Source organism: Falco biarmicus, chromosome 7, assembly GCF_023638135.1.
Source record: "Falco biarmicus isolate bFalBia1 chromosome 7, bFalBia1.pri, whole genome shotgun sequence".
NCBI classification, from domain to species: Eukaryota; Metazoa; Chordata; class Aves; order Falconiformes; family Falconidae; genus Falco; species Falco biarmicus.
The window spans coordinates 56,954,991-56,981,419 of NC_079294.1; the positions used below are offsets into that span (position 1 = coordinate 56,954,991).

General features: G+C 40.8%; 1 protein-coding gene across 2 annotated transcripts; it reads right to left on the reverse strand.

The window, feature by feature from the left end:
- Positions 1-234: 234 nt before the first annotated feature.
- On the reverse strand, positions 235-26,429 carry LOC130152518 (tropomodulin-3). Of its 2 annotated transcripts, XR_008822997.1 has the most exons (11): positions 26,308-26,360; positions 19,644-19,830; positions 18,056-18,212; positions 10,384-10,506; positions 9,691-9,780; positions 9,037-9,167; positions 7,738-7,845; positions 6,125-6,268; positions 5,628-5,772; positions 1,743-3,220; positions 235-874 (listed from the first exon to the last, which is right to left on the reverse strand). XR_008822997.1 is itself a non-coding variant. In XM_056346196.1 (10 exons), the coding sequence occupies exons 2-10, from the start codon at positions 19,767-19,769 to the stop codon at positions 3,189-3,191; spliced, it is 1,056 nt and encodes a 351-aa protein (XP_056202171.1). In that variant the 5' UTR covers positions 19,770-19,830; positions 26,308-26,429; the 3' UTR covers positions 235-3,188. The 2 variants fall into 2 exon arrangements, 1 of the variants encoding a protein (XP_056202171.1); XM_056346196.1 differs by having other exon boundaries at positions 235-3,220; positions 26,308-26,429.

The window sequence follows — 26,429 nt, forward strand, 5'->3', positions numbered from 1 at the left end:
CCGGGCAGGTGCCGGCTGCCAGCCACAGCCCCCCCAGCCAGCCGTTCCCGTTCCCGCTGAACAAGGATCGCTCTGCCAGGAAGGCCCGGGGGAGCCGTAAGCAAGCGCGCCTGCTGCTTGGACTTTTTTTTTTTTGAAAGAAGGCCCAAGCCCCCAGCTGAGCACGGTACTTCAACCTTGCCAGACGCGTTTACAATCCGGCAGCGTGTAGTGCTGATAGGCCAAACCACTCTGTCCGTGTTTCCTCAATGGAAATTTAATTTGAACGCTTGCTCGTTTGTAGCTTACAAACAGTATTGCACGAGCTGCAGAGAGAACATGACTTATTTCTTTAACATACAACAGTAAATAGAGTTTGCTTTGGGAGAGAGGCTGCCTTTCCATGCTGAGCTTGGAACCAACAGAACCAACACCCGTGGTTCGTTTGACTTCTGCATTACACCTGGAAAATAATCAGGATGACAAAAGCATCACCTCTTTTGGGGAAAAAGCCCCTGTGTTTGTGGTAGCCGGTTACCAGAGCGATGCCATTCTGCACTCGGAAGCAATGAAGTCACGCACAAGACGTCACTACATCTGACAGCATTACAGTGGCGTTCACTTTGCTGAGACCGTGTGTGATTCCCGTCTACAGACAGAATTCCTTCATTTATTCCAAAAAGGATACACACTGGAGGCGCAAAAGTGACTGTTATTAACTGTTCCATGCACGATGCCTCGTCTTGCAACAATGTGGAGGCCCAAATGCTTCTGGTTGAAAGTAGCCCCAGTTCTCTCTGGTAGTAGATACCTGTCCTGGACGTGCCGACATACGGTCACAGATTTAGCTTCTGTCTGCAGAGTTAAACCAGTTATTGATGTCCACGGGTACCACCTGTGACAGGGCACCTGAGAGTCAAACCAAAGCCCCTGCCTTTGGAATAGAAATCATTAAGCAGCTAAACTTGATTTAACAAAGGCAGGCAGGGATTTCAGCTATCATTTCCATAATCCAGCCTGTCATTATTCTCCATCAGGTAGGAGCTAACTGCCCAATATTGTTAGATTATGATAAAATAAATCATCACAGAATCACAATACATGAACAGATTCCATGAACATGCAGCCCTTCAACAAATGCAGACAATGTACAGCCTGGTTTTTTGACACAAGATTATTACGGTGCTTAGCAAATAAAAAATAAAGGTTTAGGCAACTCAGCACGTGACATGCTTTGGCCATGTTTATGCAGCACTGTCTTTAAAAAGACACTCAACTTGTGACTTTATGCATACTGTATCAGAAGTTAAATTTCAGAATCTAAAAAGTTCTTGAAAATTGACAAAACCCAAAAGAAGCCCTTTTTCTTACTAGTGAGATCATTCTAGTTTTGTCAGTGTTACAGTACGTATAGTCTTTGGTTTTGTCTGAAAAACAAGTCAGAATTCTGTTAACACATTCATTTGTAATTATAATAAAAGGCTGATTTTGAAAACGGGGGAAAAAAACATTCTTCCACAAGCATAAACCAGTTATGTACATTCGCACTGAAGGCACCATAGTTTAAAATTCTCTGAACAGTTGCAGTAAAATCCAAAGTCACCTCCGGAATAAAGCCTGTCTTTAAAGGTCCAAAATCAGATTTGCAGCAAATTACGACATGGGCACAGCATCGAGAGAGCTGCTCTGTGAAATTTTTATAGCATATAGAACCTGATGCAAAAATCTCAGTCCAATATGTATTCTATACATAAAATGCTCACCATATTATGATCCTTCGATGAAAACAGTTGTCATTTGAATTCTCTGTTGCTCTGAATATAGCCAAGCAGTCCTTTGGAACATTTTTGTGGTCTCATGACAACATTGAGCAAACTTTGTACAGTATAGTCCAAACAGACCTACACCAAAAAACCTCTAGATATTCATATTATTTCAAAGAAGTCTACTGTGATTATGTACAGAAGTTGAAGTGATTCTTGTTGCTTTGTTAGTTTTCTTAGATACAGAACTTTAAATACTTTAATAATTACTACACCTTACAGATTTGACACTGCATATTAATTTCTTCACACTTTATGTAGTGTTTCAACAGCAAGACATAAGCACAACAGAAAAATCCTTTCTTAAAAGTGTTACTTCATTGCTTTATTTAAAAAATGATAGATTGATATGAAGTACTAATAGCTTAATGCAACAGCCTGAAAAAAAGGATTTTCCATTTGCCAGCATCTTTCAACAGTGGTTTTACAGTTAAGGCTTCTTTTTCTGTACAGGACTATATAGTAGTATAAAAAAATGCATGTCCACTACTTCTAGAGAAGTGGATACTTATCAACGTAGGTAAGGATTTTTAAACAAAGAATATAAACTAAATAATGCTAATGAACACATGAAATCAGCCTAAAAACATATCCAGTTTAGATACAGAACAAGATACGGTTATGGGACCTTTTGAAAAAGACTTTAAAGCTTTAGGTGCAAAAGAAAAACTGTCCTTTTGCAAGGCTCCTACACCTTTCCCTCCCCACCCAAGGGTTCTGTTTTTTTATTAGTCCCTCAAACCTCTTGGGAGAAGTCCTTAGCCAATTTATTTTTGTTTGGTTTAAAGGATGTCTTAAACTTAATCACAGTATCAAGAACTAATAAAACTTTTAAAAAAAGTAGAATTAAAAATAAGATAGCTGTGAAAGATTTCTCATCAGTGCATATGAACAAGGCTGAACAGCTCTAGACAATGAGTCCAACTGTTGTGTGAAGAATCCCTTATCACTAACACATTGTTTTCAAGAATATACACACCCCTCCACGTAAATAAGCACCCCCAGATTTTCTAACAAACATTTCAATTGGGTCATTATCTGCCAAACGATCTTGAATGTCCCATTCTTTGACTACAGACAATTATACCATTGATTTGCAATTATATTTTTAGCAGAAAGCACAGCCAAAGCCTTGAAATACAAAAAAGTTCTTAAAAAAACAATCAAAAACTATGGTACAAAGACTGGTGCAGTTACTGTGTCTCAATCTGAAAAACGTGATGCATACCAGCAGATTATTAATATAGCTTCGCTTTAAAAGGAATGGAGTTTTCCAGTCTTTTCCCTTCTAACCCAGGTAAGTGTAGTCCAAGATTGCCAAAGCAGACGGTGATGACCGTGCCCTGGCGACCCTTGAAATTTCCACAGTTCTGTTAACAAGATCTGCTAGTTGTCTCCTTCAACCCTTCTCTTGCGAACTGTAACAAGAGAGAGAGAAAAAAGTTTTATTCTTTTATCATTGTAACTACTTTTCACATTTCTGCACCATCAGCAGTTACTTTGCCACTAAAAGTTTCACAGCGTACAACTTAAGGTAAATAACATTTTGTATTATCCATCACTTTAAGCTTATGCTTTTGCAGTGCTTACTGCCTTATTCATGAACAGCTTCAAGTATTTGTGAGGGAGGACTTGTGGGGGACAATCATTTTATGTTTGGTAAGCAGATGTAGCCAGTACTCTTTATGTCAATTTTCTAGTGCTGGAGAATTAAGGTTGCGTGGCTTCAAAAGAAACAGTACAAGAGTCGCACAGTATATCTAAGATTATGTATACACTTGGCAAAAAAAAAAAATACGTTACAGTCAATAGCCTAAAACATTCTACTTATTAACAAAAAATATTTAATTGTTAGAAAACGTAAGAGCAACAAAAATTTGTGAATAAGATTGCTAGAAGCTCACATGCTGTTTAGACTTAATATGCAAGATTGACTGAATGACTGGAGTTTTGCTCAATATTTGTAGTATTTTTAATTGCTATTTTATTTTTTCCCTATCAAATTGCATTTTCCTTTTCTGTGTAGACATAGCAAATGAGGCTAAGGGTCTTAGAAATTACATAGGGCGTCTCCATTTTGTTTAAAATAGTCGAGCAAGCACATTTATACAAGAAAGTGATTCTGTTCTCAAATCCACTCTTTGGAAGTCATGCAGTTTTACCACTATTTGTAATTTGAGTTGATCTTCTTTACCTTCAAATCAAAATAATCGAGGGAAAGCTGTTTTGTTTCCCCTCCCTCTTCCTGTCTCAAGAAATGATTTAGAAGCAGCCTAAAGAAACAATCAGAATAAAATCACACTAGAATTTTACCCTTTACAAATGTATTGCTCACTTGGAGAGTAACCCATAGACTTATCTCCATTTGAATCCAAATTGTTTTCATCGGTGACAGAAGTGATGCACACCTGCTTTCATCAGATTGCAAGAACAGATGGAAGAGCTTCCAACCTTTGATTTCTCCAATCATGCAGTTAAAAGCAACATGTACACAGTTTCAGACAAAGGGAAGTAGCACAATTCAGTGTAAACAAGCGAGAAGGAAGATACAGACTATTGTTTTAGAAGAAACGTACGAAGACAGAAATGAGACACTCTGAACATCTCAGTTGTCAGTGCTCAATACCCAGCTGGGTATTCAGAGTAACCTGTCTCTGTAGCTTCAGGGCTGGAGAGATGAAAAGGTATTTGCAGAAACTTTTACTCTCATACTCCAGACTAAGAAAGCAAAGAACAAGAGGCAAGATATCAATAGAAACATAGATTTCCAACAGTTAAACACTAAAATGAGAACTAGTGAAAAGACAAACCTTAAAAGAAAGTAGACACACTTGAAGTGTTACAATGAAAAAATAACTGGTTTAGAATCCATTTTGAGAAACAGTTATGCAGTGCCTGACTGCCATTCTTCTCTACGCTCTGTTACTCCTCTTCTGTCTCTTCCAGAGTTGTTTTCCTCCACTTTACCCAAGAGGGGAAGCAGATCTTGAAACTAAATTTCGATTTCCTATGTCATTCTCTCTAATGTATTCCTGAACTATTACTACTACTACTAAACCGCCTGGCCTATTTGCATGCTGCTGAGATGTGCAATCATTACCATAAAGCACCTAAAGCCAATAGGTTTAATTAAATAGAGTTTAAAAATGTAATTCTATTTGAATAGATGGACCACATTATCTTGTTTGAGAGCTTCCAAGTATTTGACATTGTTATATAAATTATTTCCATTCACATGCTATATTATTAATGAATATTCTGTGGGCCCACTTAGTTTGGATTCTAACAGCTGAGCTCCAACAAAACTTCCTGCAGCAAATAAAGATGCCACTGCTACCAGTTATCTTTAAGAGAGGCAGGGAAGGACCTGTGCACGAACAGAACTAGAAGGGAAGGGATGATCCAGTCCCAGCCTCTGTACATGACAGTACTTTCCATTTCCTTGCTTAAGCAATCCAAATGAAACTGGGCGTACTGGCATTAAAGAGGATATCCTGCAATATTCATATCAAGTACTTCTTTTACAGAAACAATGAATCTTATCTGAATAAAAATATTTTTCCCCTCTCCTTGCCACAACTCATGTGGAATTTGAATGTTCTTGTTCTAGACCACGATAAAAATCCTCAACTCACACACCTGAACACCCTGCAACAAAATAAAAGGAGGCCATCAAGCAGCAACGGAAGAGCAGAAGTAAAGCACAGGAGAACTCTGAAACCGATCTACTCATATTCTGCCATCCTGGTTATGTCAAACAGAAAACCAGACACCTTTAAAACCTGTACATTCATTTAATAGTCACTCTCTACTGACAGGTCTTACCCAAATCATTATTTTTGGTGATAGCTGCAGCTGCCCTGGCTCGAGGTCCCTGTTGCGTGAAGTGGTATCCAAATTTGAGGATCTTGGTGTTTTCTTCAAGCATCTTGGCAATTTCTACTTCTGCAACAGTGCCCAGCTGCTGCCTCTGTTAAAATGAAAGGTACAGAAATACAACAGAGCTTATGTGTATTCACCCTAAAAAAGATCAGAACAGTTCCATCACATTAGTCAATAAACACTTTGCTTCGCTTTGATTAATCTAAAAGGCAGAAGGCCATAAAATACATTTGTGCACTTAAAAGCACAAACAAGCACAGAAGTGACTAGGAATCCATTTCAACAGAATGCTTCTGAGAATCTTAAGGACAATCATTCATAGGGTTAAGATAGTTAAAAATAAAATATTTTTGAAAGTTTATTACAAGCTGCCTTCTAAAAATATTCCATCAACTAGGATAGACTGATTTTAATTATGATATTACCACCACCTCACTTACCTGATTATCAATTTTGATCTCTGTCAATGTTTCATTGTCTTTCAGTGCATCGACCAGTGCCAGAATTCCAACTCCAGTGATGAAGTTTGATTCTATATTTAAACTTTTTAATTTTTTGTTTACTCTCAGCATATCTGCAAGAGCCTTTGAATGCAAGAAAGCATCGTTAAACTTTTGAATTTTGCTACAGTACATCACAGGACACAGTGATAACCATTTCCACTTACTAGTTCAATAGGAGCAACAAGTTCACAGATGCACGGTGTAACTTTGCAGGTTTTCATTTATTGTTTGACAGTGAAGTGACTCTTCAACCAGGCATTATCTATATTCCTCTTTTTAATAGCATTTAGACAAGAAAAGGCCTGCCTTTCTCTTGTTACAAACTAAAAGCTACACAGAATATAAATTATCTGAAATTAGCATACTGAACCAATTCCATTTTGTAAGCCTTCACAGCATACAATGAGTAATGCAAGCTGCTAAGTAAAGGCCAAAGAAAGGGTGTTAAGTCAGCTGAATGGAGAATTAGGTACGGTTAATTTGTAAACAGGAGATCTGACTTTCAAAATGCTTGTGACTACAGATTTGGTAGGAAGAAGTAAAATGCAAAGCTCTAAGCACAGTACCAGCACGTAGCTAAAAGCACTCATGGAAATGGCATATACCTGATCTTATTTTGGAGAAAATAAGAAACTGAGAATAGGCAACTGCTGAGTTTTACTGTCATAAAAATCACAACCGTTACATTTATTTTTTTTATCAAGTCACAATGCAAAATCCAAAGCAAGCCACACCCAAGAAAAGAAGCCTTTAGAGATATTTATTACAAGAGTTTCAGTTCTACTGAACAGGAACTTTTTAATTGACCCAAAACAAAGCTTTCAAATGTTCATTTAATGGAGTCTTTCAAACAAGTTTTCTTTGCAATTTGAAATTAAAACAAATTCAAAGTATTGTCCCAGAAAAACAGTAAGCATTGTCCTCTTACCTCTATATTTGCAAATAAAAAAGTTATGCTTTTGATTCAACATAAGAAAAACAGAACCAGAAGATAAATACTTCAGTTTCAGTCATGTCAAACTAGATACCTGGTCTAATATTATGCTTTATACGCCAATGCTTTAAGTCAATCTTTGGCAGCAAGGAGGTCAGAGAAGCAATTATTCTACAACTTTCTTCAATTAAAACTCTGAAAACTCTTGAAAGATTATGAGCTTTTTCAGTCCTCCAGTGTGCTTCTTTTACTGTTAATTTTGAATATACTATTGGCTTGTGGAATGAACATCAGAAACCATACACTTAGGAAAAACAGAAATACAGGAAGGAGGTTAGCAAAATGAAAAATAGGGGGAAGGGATTGGGAAAAAAGAATTCTCACTCTTCTCATGCTCATTCATCTGATGCATTGCTGCATATTAATCAGCTTGTAATCATTTACTGACTTTGATACAACAGAGGTTTGTTGAAGAAAACATACTTTGCAGTGTAATGGAATTTAATTGTTTTAATCTCCAAATATTTAAACAGGATTCAATTAAATTCCTTACCATTGTCCTCCCATCCTCACCTCCCTTGTACCTCCACTTAAACACGTTAGCAGGAGTACTTACAACAGCGACAGGATCATTGCTTCGGGTGGCTGCAAGGCTAAAATTCTTCACATGCGTGTTGGTTTCTAGGGCTTTTGCAAATTCTTTCAGCGTTGGAATTGGTATGTTCTTGAATTAAAAATAGCATTTCACTCTTTTGAGATACACAAATTTATCCCCTCCCTCCCAACTTGTTTCATTACCTTATTCTCTTTACAGTAAAACGTAGCATAATATTAACTGGTCTCTAATAATATTGCTGGTCTCTAGCAGTATCACAGTAAAGGCCTACACGTATAGCAAAGCTATACGTTAAGAGGCAATGGCTATTAAGAGTCACCAGCTCTATAAAGCGAAGTCATCTTTTCTACATTGATGCCATTGCCACAATAGAAGTGTTAAAAATATATATTTCGCTATCTTGGAACTGTTACTGAGCAACATCTACATGAACTGAATATTCTGTTATCAACATCAAATTGACCTCTTACAGATAGGAAAAGATTTAGAGCTTTAGACTGGCATTTCATTCAGTGTGTCCTATTCCAGAATGTGCCAATTTATAGTTTGGTGATTTTTACAGTGTAGTAGCAACCAAACCAAGGAATAGTTTTAGATACATTAATTATGGTAGCAAATTCCTCAGTTTATTATATAAAAAAATTTGTTCTCTTGCCTTTTTAGGCATTTCTCTTGGCTAGCATTTCTCTATTGTACAATATTCTTAAACCATGTATTTTATTTTCTTCCTTTAGTAAGGGCCACCAATAGCCTAGGCTGCTAGAGAGGCTGCAGCTAGCAGCCGGTCACTGCCGTCTGCGCTCTAAGTCAGAAGTGCTCTAGTTGTGTGTTCTTTCACTCATATATACTTAAAAGCACAACTGTTACACTTAGGAGCAGAAGCGGCCCCAACTGCTGACAGCTCTTTTGTAAGAGAATTAGAAGGATGTCAGGTACAAATATCACTTTGTTTGCAACAGCAGTAAGTGAGAGCACGTTGCTTCATCGAGGACAAAGGATTCCAAGTAGTAGTTAACTCCAGGATGGTGAACTGCTGGAACTGTTGCCAACTTGGCAGAAACAGAAAGCTGGGCTGGCAGTAAGAAAATCTAAGACTTTTTAAGTACACATTTGGCAAAAGAAACCAAGATGGCTTATCGGTTTAGCTCCAGGTTTCTGAGATTACACACACCACAGCATTTAGCAGAAAGGCTGCTGTACTTAAAATAAGCCTATCATGCTCTTATATATTGTTTTGCAGCTTAAAGTGTCTTCTACTAAGAAAAAGCAACATATTTACTGCAGTCTTCAGCTAATTACCTTAATGTTATTTAGATTAACTTCAACAAGACGTGAATCATTATCTTTAATCCTTTGCAGTGTCTCCTCCACATTTGTGGGATTTGGCGGTTCATCAAAAACAGGCAACATTTTTTCACCTTTTACTATATCTGAAAAGACATTTAATTGTAATCACACAGGTCACATACATTCACTGTGAATAAATGATACACATACTAAATAGTTACTGTATTTAAAGACCATTTCATCAGTTTTTACATCTCTCCCGCACCTAAAAAGCATACCATCCTCCCCTGACCCTATTTTCACAAAGTTCAATTCTTTTCCAAACGTCCTCACAGCCTTTCTGCTTTTCTTGCGTACCAGCTTTTTTCAGAAAGCCCATAGGAGTTGAATTACAAACACAAACATGAAACCTAGACACCAACACACCCAAATGCATGTTTATGCCTACTTTTATCCCCTAAAACATGACTTAACAGCAGGACAGATTGCAGCGTACATATATTTTAATTCTACCCTTGCCAGAACTCAGCAATGCTGTAGACACGCACATTTCCAACTCAAGACTGAACAGTCTATAAAGAATGCTAGTGCAACATGAAATAGTTAATGCTATAGTACAGCATGCAGTACAAAACCCATTTATCTAGCACTTGCGTACACACTTACTTGAGAAGCTGTCTTTGTCAACCCCATTACTGCTTCCTACTACATCACAGAACTGATTGTTTGTTATCAAGTTAGACATTCCCAGTATAGCTGTAAAAAGAAAAAAAGAAAAAGCAAAAAACCAATTTGTTCCTAATTCAGCTCAGATGCAGAGATCCTTTAAATAATAATTTTTTTGTAAAACCCCCAGGTTACCAGTACAGTAAGCCATTCAATCTCTTAATAACTTCAGTAAATGTAGAAAAAAAATAATTAATTATAGACTTTTTAGTTGGCTTTCACATTTTTGAAAGATTTGATCTCACCAGATTCAAGCATTAAAGTTAAAGGTGCGGCTCAGTCACAAAATTCTTGACTGAAGCTTTAGGAATACAGGCAGATAGCAACATTCTTATATGCAAGGAAAAGTGAAGCACACCTCAAAGATCAGCCAGTCTGAGGAATCAGTGTAAAGGTTTTGAGTTTGAAAATCAGATATTTTTTGCAGGCCAAAATAATCTACCTTCCTATAAATGATCATAAATCAACAAAGTTGATATACTACAAGCAAACTGGCATATAACGTGATCTAGTTTCTATCACAACTACAACTTCCTATAGTCACATTTCAGCCAGCAAATACATTACCACATTAATTATAGATCTTTCTTGTCTAAATACGCACAGTACATTCAAACTTCAAAAAACACTAACCTGCGAGGTCACCTAATTCTGTGTCTGTGGCACTAGTCAAGGCTTCCTCCAGTTCTGGATCCAGAGAAAATTTTTCTTCTGTGTAAGACTGTACAGGCTTTTGCTTGGGGATAAATATTTTCCCTGGCATAAAGAAAAAGAAAAGTCTGATGTTACTTTGTCTTATATAGCTACTTATCTTTAAACTTTTCTATACTTAAGAAATACATATTACATTTAGTAAATCCTGAGAAGAGCACCAAGGACAGCATAGAAGAATGAGGTTTATTCTGTTTGCTCTTTCAAGTCAGAGATGAGGAAAGACCATAAGCAGTTGTATAACATTACTTACCACAGATTTTCAGGTGTCTATAAATCTTATATTATATAAGCCTCCATTATACATTTTAAACAGCATAGAAAAAACACCTGTAAGGAAAATTTAGTATCACCAGAGAATGGTGACTGGTGTCTTCTCAAGGGAGAAAGAGACCCAGACAGAACTGTAATCTGTATGTGTCAGAGAAATAGAGTACCAAAGAATCATCTGAAATCATGGACGGGAGCATTCACTGCAGTTTTACAGCATACACAATATTTCTGATTTCAGATGTTAACCCAGTTTTAAAGTCAAAAAGGAGATGCCTGGGCTACTTGAGAAAGCCATGGTTTGTGAACAGCAGAACCCAGGAGAACAGATTTCTCTAACGTAGAAAGGTCACAGACAACTCAATGGCAAAAGGAGCAGAACTAATACCGTATCCTGCACCGACTTTTTAGTCGTTACAGACAGGTAATGGGAAAAGTTATTTTAGGAGACATGCATTATAAATAGAGGTCTGTGTAGTCAGCAAAATTCCTGCATGTATCTTCAGCTGAAAAGTGAGGGTAAGAAACCAGAATATGAAAAAGCTATTCTAACAGTTATTCAGAAAACAGTTCAGATTTGAATGATTTAGAATTGGCCTTTTGAAACAAGTAAGTCTACCACTGGCTAAGAACCCAGGAGAGGTAAGGGGTGCTTAGGTTCAGGACAAGTTAACGCGGTAAATAAAAGCGCCAGTACGGTATGAGAGAACAAAACTGATGCATTTGACAGAAGTAATTCACAACTAGAAAACTGTAAATGTAATCTCAACAGTTACTCAAAGTTTTTCAAACTTTCCAAGTCACCTGAGCTATCAGCAGAGCGAGCTGTGGGAAAGGGGTTCCAACTTCCTTCAGTTATTTCCTGGGGTAGGAAGCAGCACTAAATTCTCCTATGGAGTCTCAGTGCTAATTCAGGAACACACCCTCTTCCATACTCATAGCTAAAAAACATTTCCACACATGAATCACCGTAGCTCATCCCAATTACATGATGAAAACCCATCACGCACAAGAATCAGACCGGCTGGGCAGAAGCCAGAAGCCCAAGATATTTTTCCTCGGACTACATACATATGCATCGTTACATGTTTGGACCAAGTCTAAGTTTAGCATTTTTAAATATCTCCCAATGACAAGAAGCTTTATAGGGATGTTTCAGTTTTATTTCTAGGAAATTCCAACAAAGCAGGATTTTGCTTTCCACCACGGGAAGCAATGCCCGAAGTCAGCTCCTGTGCCCCACAGCAGACACAGGCATAACAAAACACATCCACCTTTTCTCTCTCTCTCCAAATTCCCATCCCAGATTACAATAGTTTGTGGTTCATTTTCTTTTTAAAGGAACTTAATGCATTACCACTAGCACAGGCTAGCAAAGAAGCGTATCGGGTTTTTCTCTGACAACAAAGTCTGATGATCAAGATCTGTTGCTAGCAACACAGTATTTTTGTTCCTGGGTTGCTATCTCTTTGGAAAGTTGTATAAATGGTCATTATCCATATTTAGAAGCAGAAAATAAATCTCCTTACATAACTGTACTGACTACAAACAGTAGCTGAAAGCAGCTGACAGGCATTACCACCCATACCTCAGGACTGATGGACAGTGCAAAAGGAACTACGTTTGTGGTGCTTCAGGATCTAAAGAAAACCTTCATGAACTGAAGGCTTAGGTAGCAAACGTTTCAGGTTATTTTGCTATAACTGATACAGTACATTTCTACCCCCATTTTCTTTTACCAGCATCACCTGCTGGGGAGAGAATGTCATCCTATTTACGGCATCATTTATGTCATCCTATGTACAACATCAGTGCAGGAGGCAGCAGGCACTGGAAAGAAACTCATCTCAATTAAAAGCAACTTTCTTAAAACATGCTTCAACCCAGATCAGCCTCCTGTCTGGTTCATTACACAGTACTCACAAAAAAGAACTACTTTTTCTGATGTTACTTTAATTCTTAAATTCATAGGTTAGGAGCTTCTGGTTCTAAACATTTGCTTCCTAAGAGTGAGACTAGATTTATCTTTAAATGCCTGACTCTTAAGATAACCTGAAGAGAGAGAGAAATATATTCAGTTTTTATTAAAGCAAACATGTTAAAAGCCACTCCCCTCCAGAAATATTCATTGCAGCCAACTCCAGTCAAATGAACCAGGTCAGGAGCAGTTTTTGTTATAGAACAGGTCACACCCTTGTGTATATAATCTCTCATCCATTGGCTTCATCTCGTTCTAGCCCAGAGTTCAGAGGTTTATAATGCACGTACCAAAGCAGGTCTTTCCCTATTCCCTACTGCTGTTAACAAACTTACTTCAAAAACTGTAAGACCCCTGTGTCTCTGGGGACAATGACCTAACTCAAGGCCTGCTGCCAGGACAGTTTGGCAATTCCCTTCCCTCTCTTACTAATGTAAGCTTGGGAAAAAAAGTTTAAAAAAAACGAAAACCACTACACATCTGTGCAGCCCATGAGATTAATAGCTTTCTGGGCCCTCAGGTGGAACATTTCCAATAGCAGGGATCTGATTGCATGAAGGAACATGACATCCTCCTTTTCACCAACAAAGACGCTGCAAAGATTAAGCAATACAACATGAAGAGGCAAATTTCAGAGATGTTCAGAGATGTCACATAATTTCTGTAATAATTATATATTCAGGTCTTCTGCGCCTTTAGCTAACATGTTAAATGACGCACGTCCCAGGATTAATTTACAAGCTTTTTGCTACAGAATGAACCTCCAGTTCCAAGTTCCACACAGTCGCATTGCTCAACAGGCAGAAACGCTGCACGATGGCTATTGAAGTGCCCCAGACATTCAGGAACAGACTCACAGCATCTAAGGTGGGACTGAAAATCTTGCAGGAATCGGGTCTGTTCAGTGTGCCCGTGCACTGCACGTTGCTGGTACTGTCCTCACATATCCCACAGTCCCACACCCATGCTAGTAGGCAGCGGACGGCCACAACGTGCCGATCAGGAGAAAGTCTAAAATCCACTTTGCGGTACTCTGCAGAGAAGGAATCAAGTGTCACCTGAGGACATCCAAATACAAGCTCGTCTTGTCAGTGACTTCATGAAGAAAAGTGAGCAACATCTGAGGTACCCCTTGTATCTTATGTTCCTTAAAGTTTCATCAACCTAGAAATTGATGCAATCTACAATTCATCAATCACTAATTCTTACCACGTGACAGACTTAGGTTCATCAACTGACTTGTAAGCAAATTTTAATACAATTTAATTTTTTAAATTCAGCTTACAAGTGACTTAGTGTCTTACTGTAGAAACAGTACTGTTATTCATTATCTGATTACAGGCCACATAGCAGTGAGTTAGAAAACTGTTTTACATTAATGCTAGAGTATCACATGTTATTTTGTTCTAGTGGTCTTGTATGGGGAATGTCAATTTGACAACTTGTTTCTCCAAAGCTCCTACAGGATATTAGCTTCATTTTACAACATGTAATACACATCCTTTAAAGACCAGTGACTGAAAGGCAAACAGAGAGCACGGCGTACACAACGTCCCAAATCCTGCTGCAACAAACACAAATGGCAATCTAGAGCAACAACTGAGCAGGGCAGCGACAAAAGAGCTCTAGTCACCTGGCTAGAGTTTCAGCCTAACAATATTTTCTGGATGACAGAGCAGGGATAAAAACCCAGCCAAACCAACATTAAAGCAGAAGTTACACGAAATGCAAATCTACACAGAACAAATATACCCTGGCAGGAATGTAGAGGGAAAGCTGGAAGAGGGCATCACAATAGGAGAGTGCAAAGGGTAGAAATGCGAAGCTTAGTTTACGTAATAATTTGCTAACGCCTTGTACTATACAGCACAAAGTACATTACTGACGTTAGATGTGTTTTTATCTCAAGTGCAATAATTCTCGTCTTTTGCTGTTCCAAGAGAAGTGAGAAGCATGGATCTAACTTGGTCAGATGCGTGGAACACACTTGAGGGCAACAGCCTGCAGCCTGGCTTCACTGTTCGGATGAGAGATCCTTCTCCTTGCAGTACGCCTTGTAAAATCTTTGACATACTTACGTACACAGATTGAGACAAAGCTAGTTTTGTTGAAATTATTACCACATTGCTCTCATGAATCTCTTGAACAATGGTTTACTGTATGGTTCAACACTTAATTGGAACAGAATGTGACTTAAGTCATTAAATCATGTTTAAAACAAAGTATGTTTTTAAGAATGCTTTTAGAAACAAAATCAGGCACTGGAAAAATGCAACAGAATATGATATAGGGATTGTTAAGCTTCGCATTTCTTTAGTGCTGTTCATCTCACCACATCAGGGCACTTAACATTTTCTCAGATCTTCCACATTTCATAGCACACAGCAAAAAAAAGGTTCCAAAGACTTGGAGAAATCACATCATCTATCATAACAGCATGTTACCCTGAAATGAGGTACTTGGGACAAACGGAAGAGAGGATATTCCTGCACGCTGTAATAGGGAAACAAGGTTACCAGGAACCAGTAGCAAGCCTGGATGCTTATTAAATTAACCTAGGGTAAGTTTCTCTGATAAACCTGCAGGCCAAATTGCCATGCAGACATTAGTTCTACTAAAACAGGAAAAGGAAAGAGAAAGAGGAGGATGCATTTTCCCCTGCTTACTCCATGAAATAAAAAATTAGACCAAGTTAAAGCAAGGAGACCAGCTAGGCACACAGAATTATTTTAGCAAAGCCTGACCCACAAAAACAGCACCAAGAAAATAGCTGCAACTCTAATCCACCTGTCTCCCCAAAAACCCTCTAGATCTGAAGGTCACGATTGTCAGTTTTCTTCTGAAGTAACAGGATAATGAAGTGAGATTTTCACCTACCCCATTCCACAATTTGTTAGCATTTCTCCAGAAATACATTTACCTAACCAAACATAAAAATCATAAGCCAGTTTAGTTGTTTTTTTGTTTTAATATTAAAGAAAAGCACATGAGGATAAAAGCTCCCTCTAGATAAAAAACATCCTACACAAGTATTAAGTTTTGCTCTACTCCCTTCCCAAGTTTTACATCTAGATAAAGATCATGATTTCTTGATTTAAAGGATTAAGTTGCATAGGTTTGCCACTTTGTGCAAAATGGCTACAAACATTAGCAGCAAGTCAAAGCTGAGCCATGATATATTCATAAGGGGAAAAGAAAAGGTTATCCCTCACCTATTACAAAATTAGCTTAGCCTTCTTCCCTCCTCCTGCCCATCTAACAGAGCATGAATTTCCTTAGTAAACATTTGTTCCCACATTTTTAGTTTTAATGAAAGTAAGCTACATTTCATTTTTCATATTATTTTCTCTTCTTCTACAGTACTAAAATAAATGGTAGAAAAAGTTATTAAATAGCAAGTTTAGTGTTTGGGTTTTTTTAAAAGAGATACGGGAAATTTTACTAACTAAACTGGTATGACATATTGCAACATCCAGACAGACTGCTACTTAGTAATGCTTTATTACATAAAGGACATGACGTCTTTCTTAACCAAGATCTGCGTTACAGCTGGACCCTTCTGTTTTTCTGCATGATTCTCACAGATTTTATCTACCCAAACAAATAGTTTTGCCATGTGCCGCTTATGTGAATGAAGCACTGATACTCAGCAGAAGTGCTACTAACTAGAGCCAATCCTCCACGCCCAGCCTCACATCCTGAAGGCGCTGTGCACAAACTAGCAGGGCTGCAAGGGATTCCCCAAACTAGCTACGAGGCCTGAATATACTTGAACTCAATCACAAAACCCAACATACACTAGCAAATGTCAGGCAAGAAGCAGAACGTGGGAGGAAGCAGCAGCACACTACACAGCCCAACAGGGCACCAGCAGGTACTTCCCAGCAGCAGAGGTACCACGAGGGCCGTGCTGCTATAGGTACCTTTGCCTTCTACATCCAATACATCATGTTATCCTTAACTCTGTTAGTCTTACTGATTCAGGCAGCAAACTCCCATTCCTTTATCAGCAAAGGAGTATCACAGTTACCATCTCGCAATGGAAGTGGTGCTAAACTACACAAATAAGGCAGAACACGGTGTATTAAGGAGGTAGTACGTCATATACAGTGCATACATTATAAAGTCTCTCTATTACTTCAAGGAAAAGAAAAAGAGACCAATGCTGTCAAGTAACAGCTACTGGTACAGGCAGAAAAAATACAAATACCCGCAATAAAATTTTCACTGAATATACACCACAATCACAATCATACATACAAACCCAGCAGATGAATGAAGACTCAAGTCTGAAAAAAGCAATGATTCACACCAGAAAATTAAGTAGAATTCAAGGGTTTCAAACCCTTAAGAAGAAAGGAACATCTCTGGCAGCTGGATTACAACTTACCAAACAATTTACTGAAGTCTTACTACAGCAGCTCTGCTGTGACGCTGGGGAAGGTTTAGGCAAGCTACGATCACAAGCAGTACACAAACACTGCGTCGACAGCTAAAAACCTGTGCATATGTGCCCAACACAGGGGTGGAAGTTTCTGTCCCTACCAATAATGCTTAGTAAGGCACAACAAACCTGGGAACTCTTGTTTTGGTGGGGAAATAAATTCATGCACATTCTTTTTTAATTTTCTCCTGAAAAAGGAAATGCTTCCCATCAAGTCAAGGAGAAGACTCAATCCAAAACAAAGATTTAAAACCTCAGGCTTTAGTAATGCGTCCACTCATTAGGTCAATGCCTCCATGGTTTTTAGAACACAAACCACTGCCAGGTTTCAAAACTTCTTGTGATGTTAACTATGTAATTGGTTAATAATAACTATGCAATCTTATTAAACCTCCCAGCAAGGATAACAGAAAGACAACATGACTGCATACACCACTTGCCTGGCCTTGTCATTCTACATCTTTGAACATTATTGAGTATCTACTATGACATCATTCTACTGCTATTTTTAAAATTCAGCGTAGCATTACAAACATCGCTATCTGTACTCAGCACTACAGGGCATAAGCCACAGGCGCCACAACAGGATTTGTTACTATTGACACAAATCAGGAGTAGCTCTTACTTCCAGGATACCATCCCTATCAGAACTTTGCAATCTTTGATAATATCTTTGAGTCTTATTTCCATCCTGCGCTACATGCAAACAGCACACCAGGCCCAATGCCACAAAATGCTCGAACAGGAAGCATCCCACCCCTGCACAGTAGCACTCATTTGGAAAGACTGTGAGCTAAAAAAGCATTAGAGCTGCCAGTGCTTCAATAAACGGGTTCACAGCTGTTCTGGCTAGCCCTCTTCAGAGATTTCATAACCACCTGCACCGGAAAGGGTGGCGTTACCTTTCTTTTCTCTTGTAAAAGGCACATAGTCTTCCCTGTCTTTGTGCTCAAGAGCCTGCTTCTCTAAATATGCCAGGAGTCGTTCTCTGTCGAAGGGACCTGAAGCCTTTTTAGCAGTCTGGTCTTTCTGGCGGAAGCCTGCAGGCAGAAGTGCATTCTGCAAAACAAAACGGAGCAAATAAGTACAGCTTTAAAAGTCTGAGTGAACACCCATTTAGTTTCATTTCCCTCTTCCTTCTCCCTCTCTCCCCAAGGTTCAAACCTGATACACCATACTTTTTAGGCAATCTTTGATCCCTTGCCAACGTCCTTTTTTTGGGGCAGGGGAGGATACAAGATAATCTATTCTTTATACACCAAGAATACAATTAAAAACAGAGCACCCTGCACTCTGAATAGGACTGAAGCAATTCTTTAAGTACAATAGCTCCCAGCACTAGACTCACTAGTTACTTTGCATTTATTTTCTAGAATGAACACTGTTTAATGAGTAGTAGTAAATACAGCTCAGCTATTTACAGTTTAGACATTCAGCAAGAGACTGCTTCCTCCAACACTTACATCCATATGTTTCTAGGTTTTTAAGACAACTGCCTCTACTATCGTCCAGCCTTTAACATACAGTATTTCTACTTTTGGCCTTGACTCAAGATGGGGTGGTTTTTGTGATCATCAACATATTTCAGCTAAAGAAAAAACAAAACTGAACACACACACACACAAGGATACTAGCATGGAAAGAACAGAGCTTACAGAAACTCAGGCTGTCATAAAAGACAGCCAATCACTTTTGCCAGTTCTCCTCTGTTAAAATGTCTATAAAAGCCAAAGCCAACTAAAATATCAGGAATAGCTTGCACTGCCACAAAATAGATGATCACAGTATTCTTAAGTGACGTCTGAACAGCAGGATTAAACTTAATCCTAGTACTATTAAAGCAAGAACAGAGAATCAGGAGGTGAAAACAGAAGTCCTGGACTCTGACGTTAGCTGCAGTAGAGGACACAATTCAGCTCTTTATAACAGAAACCTAAAGTAGTCCTTATTCAATACCGCAAGCTGACAATCATTCAGGAGCTGAGTAATTACTTGCCTCCTCTTGGCAAAGTCAGCACGAGGACAGGAATAGGTATAGGCTACCAGATACAGGACCAGGATTCTTTAGAAGGGGTCAGTACCTTACCTCTCCCATCAAACTCCAATGGTTGAAGCAAAAACTAAAACTGGATGCAAAAGGGCTGGTTACCTGATGACACTGGAAACAGGGAATTTAAACAGGCCTTTCTAAATAAACTTTCTTTTTAAGAACATGACTAGAACCAATTTTTATTTATAAATAAATCCCAGAAGGCTCCTCCTAACAATCACTTCTTCCATTTTCCTCTATTACAGTTGCAGTCACGTTGCAAACAGGAAATAAACAGTTGAAACATTATATACACATATATATATGTAAATAAAATCATTAGCAGACTATGAAAAAACTGTCCAAAAATATATTGTACAAGTAAAAAAATCAGTCTCAGTTTATTTCAGATTAGTTTCTGAACAAATGAAAAAATAAAATTTCTTTTGGCTAATACCTACCTCAGGGTCAAGATCATCCAAAACAGTTTCAAGTTGTTTCAGTTCTTCTTCTGAAAGTTTGCCAAGAATTTCATCCTCATCAAGATCTTTGTACTTGTCCAAGTCCTTTCGAAATGGGAGTGTCATGACTTGGGCAGTAGCAAGTTGCTCAAACCCTTCAAAACCCAATTCTTATTCTCACCCAAATCTATAAAAAAAGGTTTTAAAAAGAAATAACCATTGTTAAGGTAAATATCCCAACTACAAAGCACCCTCAACCTCCAAATACATCCCTGAAAGGAAGGCTTTTTCATCCAGTATCCATATCTCCCTGTTACTCTTGGTTACAGCCCATGGAAGCTGTCTACACCTTGCTTCTCCACTGACAAGAATCCTGTGCTGCCATGCCCTTTTCCATCAGTAACTAAGCTACATGTATGAGTCCATCTTAATGCCATTGGTTTTTGCAGATATTGCAGTCAAAAGAAGAGTTAAGACGCTTTACATTTATTGTTGCTGCTGCTGTTCGAGGGCGGTGCAGGAAAACTTCACTACAAACAAGTTAATTGGTTATTACTGACTCATATCCCTGCCTATTACGTACAGAGGGAACAAAGGAAGTTTGCCTCTGAGTTAATTATAGCACTACCACTGAAGTAACATTCTGTTCTGAGGAAAATCAAAATACCTTGAAGAAAGGCTTACAGAATACAGCTCCTAAGTAGCAGCACTCCAGTCAATCCTACTACCAAAAAAAACCCAAACAAAAACCCCAAACCAGAACAGACTGTGTAACTGCTCACTAAATATTATACTTAGAGGAAACTGGGGTCCTTCAGAAGATGTGCAGTCTATATAGTACTTCTCATGGACAAGGACAGCACAAGGAACCTTTTTTTCTAGCAGTCACAATTTTTGAGCGTTTGGCTTGGACAAAACAAACAGCTAATCACAACAGGGTTGAAGCAGACAAGTTGGTTTCTCTCATTTTTCTGTAAGAAGTTCTCGGATTCTCCTTTTGTTCAGCTTCAAGTTGAGCAGACACAAAAAGGTGACTTGAGTGACCCTGTAAGTAAGCGAGAGTGTCCACCATGTACTTGGGGAGCAAAAACTAGATCCATATGTTCAGGCTCATGAGCCTCCCCAACCCCTTGCTCAGCTCTATACACACGCTCAACATAGATCAGACGTACAGCAAACGTTTTTTGTTCTCTAGTAACCCACACTTCAGCGCAGATGCTCACACCACGTATACCAACTGTATTACCTCAAACCTGCACTTAAGACTGTACTTCAAAACGAGATCAATTTAAATCTTTTCCTTCGACTCAAGAGGCAACAGAAGGGCTGTATATACACACTACAACACGGAACCCTGCTTACAGGATTCCTTCACCTCAGATGCTTACATCAAGAAAGGTCTCCCTGGCTGTCAGTTACACACAGATATTATAACTCAGGGACACTGAACAGACGTGAGCATAAAGGTTCACCCACACCATTCTGTCAGGTTTACCTGTGAAGTAAATCTGGTTTTAACAATCGCCTTTGCAAGAACGGTAAATTTTCAGTTCCTAACAATATCTATACCTAAATGAGGAATACATTTACAGCTATTTTCAGCATGTCTGCTTTTAAAAAAATATTACTGATATAAACACTAGAGCTCACTTCTAAACCACAGCTGACATTGATAGGACATAATTCCAAAGCTGAACTACCAACTTAGGTAAAGTTTTCTCAAACGTAACAAAAAATAGAAGAAACTCTCAATTTCACGGCAAACTACGTCAGAAGAACATCGCCTGGCTTCCTCTGAACTAAACCCAAGCATATTGGAAGAGCTTGAACCTTTTGCAAGAGGCTACAGATCTGAGAACATCCAGGCTTAATGGCTGCAGAAAATGCAGAGGGTAGCACACCCATGGTTTTTCAAAGCTGTGTTCCAAAAGTAACTGAAGGAGTGTCTCTGTGGCCTGGCACGCCACCTCAACAGTTTTCACAGTCTCATGGCATTTGTTTCTTCAGGTGCACAACAGCTGAAGGACAATTAGCTGATAGCTGCAGCAGAAGCTACACAATCTGCATGCAAACTTCTCATTCCAGGAGCCTTAATGTTTTGCTCTTCCTTACAGTTTAAGCCATTACACACTATCATAAGGGAAAAACATTTCCTGCAGCTGATTACACTGCAATGCTTGTGACCAGGCTGCACCATCTGTATCCTACATCAAGACACTGCTATTTACCACATTTCTGCATGTCCATTTGCATTCAAATGTTAAAAGGTGTAGTTTTAACAGGTAATTATATGGAGCAGAATAGATGGCATACTGCAGAATAATGCTCCCCTTGCTCTGATGCAGAGTAGCGCTGCATAACCATACATTACATTCATGTAGGCTGCATCTCCTCTCCATGTATTGCTGTACAATGCTGTCACCCAAAGTTAACTACCTTTCATTTACTGCATTGCTATGTTTTACATTGGAAAACTACTCATCCTTTATAATACATTAATTAATGTTCAGGTCAAAGCTGTCACCCAGAATTAACTACCTTTTATTCACTGCATGGGTATGTTTTAGTTTTACATTGGAAAACTACTCATCCTTTACAATACATTAATTAACGTTCAGGTCATAGCCCTATAGTCCATAGTCTCACTTGTTTCTATAATATGATAAAAGTAGCCATTTCAAATCCTGAGCTACAGTGTTCAGACACCAAAAAAAAAAAAAAAAAAGACAAAAAAGATAAAAAATGTGTAAATAAAGCAGCAGAGCAGAAAACCCCACTATTTCTGTAACTGAGTCTTCACTTCAGCAAGAGGAAGAGAAGCACATGTAGCCTGGCAAATTTAAATGTAAAGAGTTTTCAACACATTTTCTAATACATGTCAATCAAAAGTACTTTTTAAAATACAAAAGCATACTTAATATGAAGCACCCTTAAAAAGCTACGATGGTAGCACTGGTTAGCATATCTGTACTGCACAGAGATTGCTTGGTAACAACTTTCGAAAACATTCCCTACAAAAACCACAGCATATATGACACTCGTACGTAACGTGCTAAAAGTCAGGTTTTAGAACACGGTGTCAAGAAATCTCATTGCCTAAAAAGGGCACAAAGGCCAGCTGAAGCCCTAATCTAATCAAACAAGCCCCTTCACCTCCCATTAAACACATTTGGTACTGTATTTGCTTTCCCTCACTCACTGTAGCAGTGCAGCATGCAGAAAGGTAATTTGTAATGTAAGTGCATTACAAATTACAAGGTTTAGAAGAAGCAGTTACTTAGACTGTGAATATTTGTGGCACATCTTACTGCGAAATTGTAGGCAAAACTGTAACCATCAATTTTGGCTTTGCAAATACTTTGCACTTTTCTCATAGGCAGAGCTAGTTTTCTTCTAAAGTTTCCTTCTTAGCATCCCTGTGAAAACATGACATGCATTAAAAGTCAAAAGGGCTAGTATTCTTTTCTCAGATATATAACCATAAGGTAAAGCAAGTTCCTCACTGTAGCAACTCCACAGTCACATAAGAGATTAGAAGACGGCAATAACCTTACTTCAGGCCGTTTTATAATTACCTGAATAATCCCGTGAAAGACTGTCAAGCAACTTTCACACACGTCTTACCTAAAAGTTGTAATTTTTTTGATTTTCTCCTCTCCAAAAATATTTTTTTAAAAACCAAGAGATACTAAAAATAGCTAGCTTCCAATTTTCTTTCAAAAATTCACTCCCTAGAAATTTCTATTATATTTAAGAACAAAATTTCTTGGGACCCTAACAGGATCTTTAGAAATATCTTGCACACAGGAAACTACAGTCTTGTTAAAGTCCACTGTAAATGGTTTCCGTAACTTGGATTTTAAAATGGAAGTGACATCATGAAAAACAAACCCAGCCGGTTTTGGCCAGCACGTTCGCGGAGTTCACTTTAATCTCATGTGTTCCTTTGGAGCCTCCTTCCACCCAGCCTCTGGGTGACCCTGACCTGGAGCAGGGGGGTCCGGAGCAGGTGGGTCCGCGGGGCTGTCAGCATTCCTGCACAGTCAGGGCCCCAGACCATCCCAGCTGCTTGGAGAAGCCTAATCCGAGCGTTTCCCCCGGGAACCCCTAAGATGGCAACAATTTTATTTTCCACTGTGCAAGACTATACAGAACTGTTTAGGAAGAATGTGCTGCACTTAAAAGAGCTATCTTTATTTACCAAGGCTAGGACATTTAAAAAAAAAAAAGTAAATATAAATATTAACATAATCCCAGCAGGTTGCTTAGGGTGTTTTTGTAACGCCTTACGATAACTCTGCTGAACAGCCCAATGCTGCTTTTCTTGGCAGAAAGCTCTCAAAACCCCACCCGAGCCCTCCAAACCTCCAGCCTGGGCTAGAGTACGCCAACCAGGCTCAATGCCCAGGGGACCGACCAGCGACATCCCCCAGCCCGCAGCTTTACGGAGCCAGCAGGTGGCAGCTCAACTTTGCCTAAGCTTTTTGTCAGCTTAGGCAAATTGTGTTTTCCAGGCAGTAAGGAACAGCTGTTCTGGGCTGATTTCCTACAAAAGCAAGCCCGAGGCTTCATTCTGGTCAAAGAAACAATTCATCAAGTTTTATACCCGGCAAAGTGAGCTTCTCCAACTTCACGTTTGTCCGTTCAATGACCCTGGGGAGTGGAGGGGGGACTGACAGCTACTGCAGAGTAACTACACGAACCACGAATATTCTTCCATGATAAAATCAGAAGACACCCGTATTTCCAGTTCCTGACAGCCTCTCCTCTGTATCAGAGGGCACCTGGAACCAGACAAAGCCCACTTTGCTCTGTTATGTGTCCTGTATACAACTACACAGAACTAGGACACAGCTACCTTGCAGACGGGGTGCTCCGAGTGACAGCTAAGCTGCCAAGTTGGCACTGTCCCATACAACCTTATTCCTGCGTGCCTGTTGCTGAAAACCAGTCACCCACGCTGCAGGGTCATACGGACATACCCATCCACCAGGCAATAGCAGGGTGACAGTGCCAGGAGCTCTGAAGCGCGTGTTCGGCAAGCGGCACAGGGCACGGAAGCGGCAGCTTCAGCGGCACGAGGCAGCACTTCATCGCACCTATCTCCATGACACTTCCAGGCATGCTCATCAGACTAGCTGCAGGGCAGGTGTTACGATCCCAAATAAATACATGGCCGGGGTAAGCCAAAACCCCCAGGTGCCACGGGTACCGCCCGCCCTGAGAAACTCCTCTGGCAGAGATGCTGGTCCAGCTGCCCGTTCCCTCTCTGCATTGGGAGCTGCTCTCCGGCCAGGATGAGGGATGCTTTGGCACCTTTTTTTTTCCTGACAATACCTGGATTTTTGTCAATAGAGCCTGACTGCCTGTGGACACTGACACACGGTCTCTCCTCCCAGAGGAACTGCCTACAGGCGTTCCATTCAGAAAGAAACATCGGATGCAAGCTATATATATACATTCTGTAAACCTGAATGTTTATAGAAATGTTCGGATATTTGTTGCCATTACAGAAAAGCGGCAAAACTTCCAGGCCTTGATCAGGACAGCAGAAGAAATTCACTTTATTCCCATGATGTTACTTAGGGAAAGCTTCTGGGTGGTAGGCAGCTTCTGGGTCTCCCTTACATCACAGGCCACCCCTCAAGCTCCGTACACCTGACACAGTAGCAAAACATGAGTCCTAAGGATACGTACAATATATATTATGGCAAATTTAAAGCATACAGCAACCTGCCTAGAACAGCACTTATTTTCAGCCCAACTTGCGCCTACCTGCCAAGAAACGGGCAGACAGCTTCCAGAGACTTACACTGGGAGTCTGTGTGCCAGATTCCCAGGGAACACGGGACAGTGGGTGCGCAGCCCGGCGCGGGGGGCTCCCGGGCCTCGGCCGCAGCCCCTGGCTGCCCCTGCGGGCCCTGCCCGGCACCGCGCCGGCGGGGGAGCGGGGGGCGGGGGGAAGCGGCCTCCCCTCGCCCGGCGCCGCACGCAGCAAGCAGCAAGTTACGTGAACCAAACCCACGGGCGAGGTCTGTGACCAGTCTTCGGGTTTCACAGCAACGCGGGGTGCTGGTGCCGCTGCGCTGTACCCCGGCGCCCAGCCGCGAACGCCCGCCCAGCGCCCCGCAGCCCGCCCATCCTCCCTCAGCCCGCCGTAGCATCCCCCCAGCCCCGCAGTCCCCCAGCCCGCCCATCCTCCCTCAGCCCGCCGTAGCATCCCCCGGCGCCCCGCAGCCCCCCAGCCCGCCCATCCTCCCTCAGCCCGCCGTAGCATCCCCCGGCGCCCCGCAGCCCCCCAGCCCCCCGCCCGCCTATTCCCCGGTGCGCGGAGCAAACCCCGCCCCGCGCGCTCTGCTAAGGGAGCCCGCACCCCCCGCTGCGGGAAGGCAGCCCCGGCGCCGGGTGCCCCCGCTCAGCCGCAGGACACCGGGGCGGGCAGCCGCCGGCCCAGCCCCTGCTGCTGCTTCTTCCTCTCCTTCCTCCTCCCGCCGCCGGCGCGGCCCCTCCCGCCGGGCTCCCGCCGCGCTAAGGCAGCGGGCAGAGAGCTGCGCCCGCCGCCGCCTGCCCCGGCACCCCCGTCGGGGCCGCCCGGCACGGCCCGGCACGGCGCGGCCGCTGCCCAGCCTCAGCCCCGTCCCCCGACCGGCCGCTCCCCACTCACCCGGGCGGCGGCAGCGACCCAGCTCCCTCAGCCGCGACCAGCAGCCCCGCGCCGCCCCCGAGCACGACGGGAGCCGTAGTCCGGCGGCGGGGCGGTGCGCCCGGGCCTGCGCCTGCGCCGGC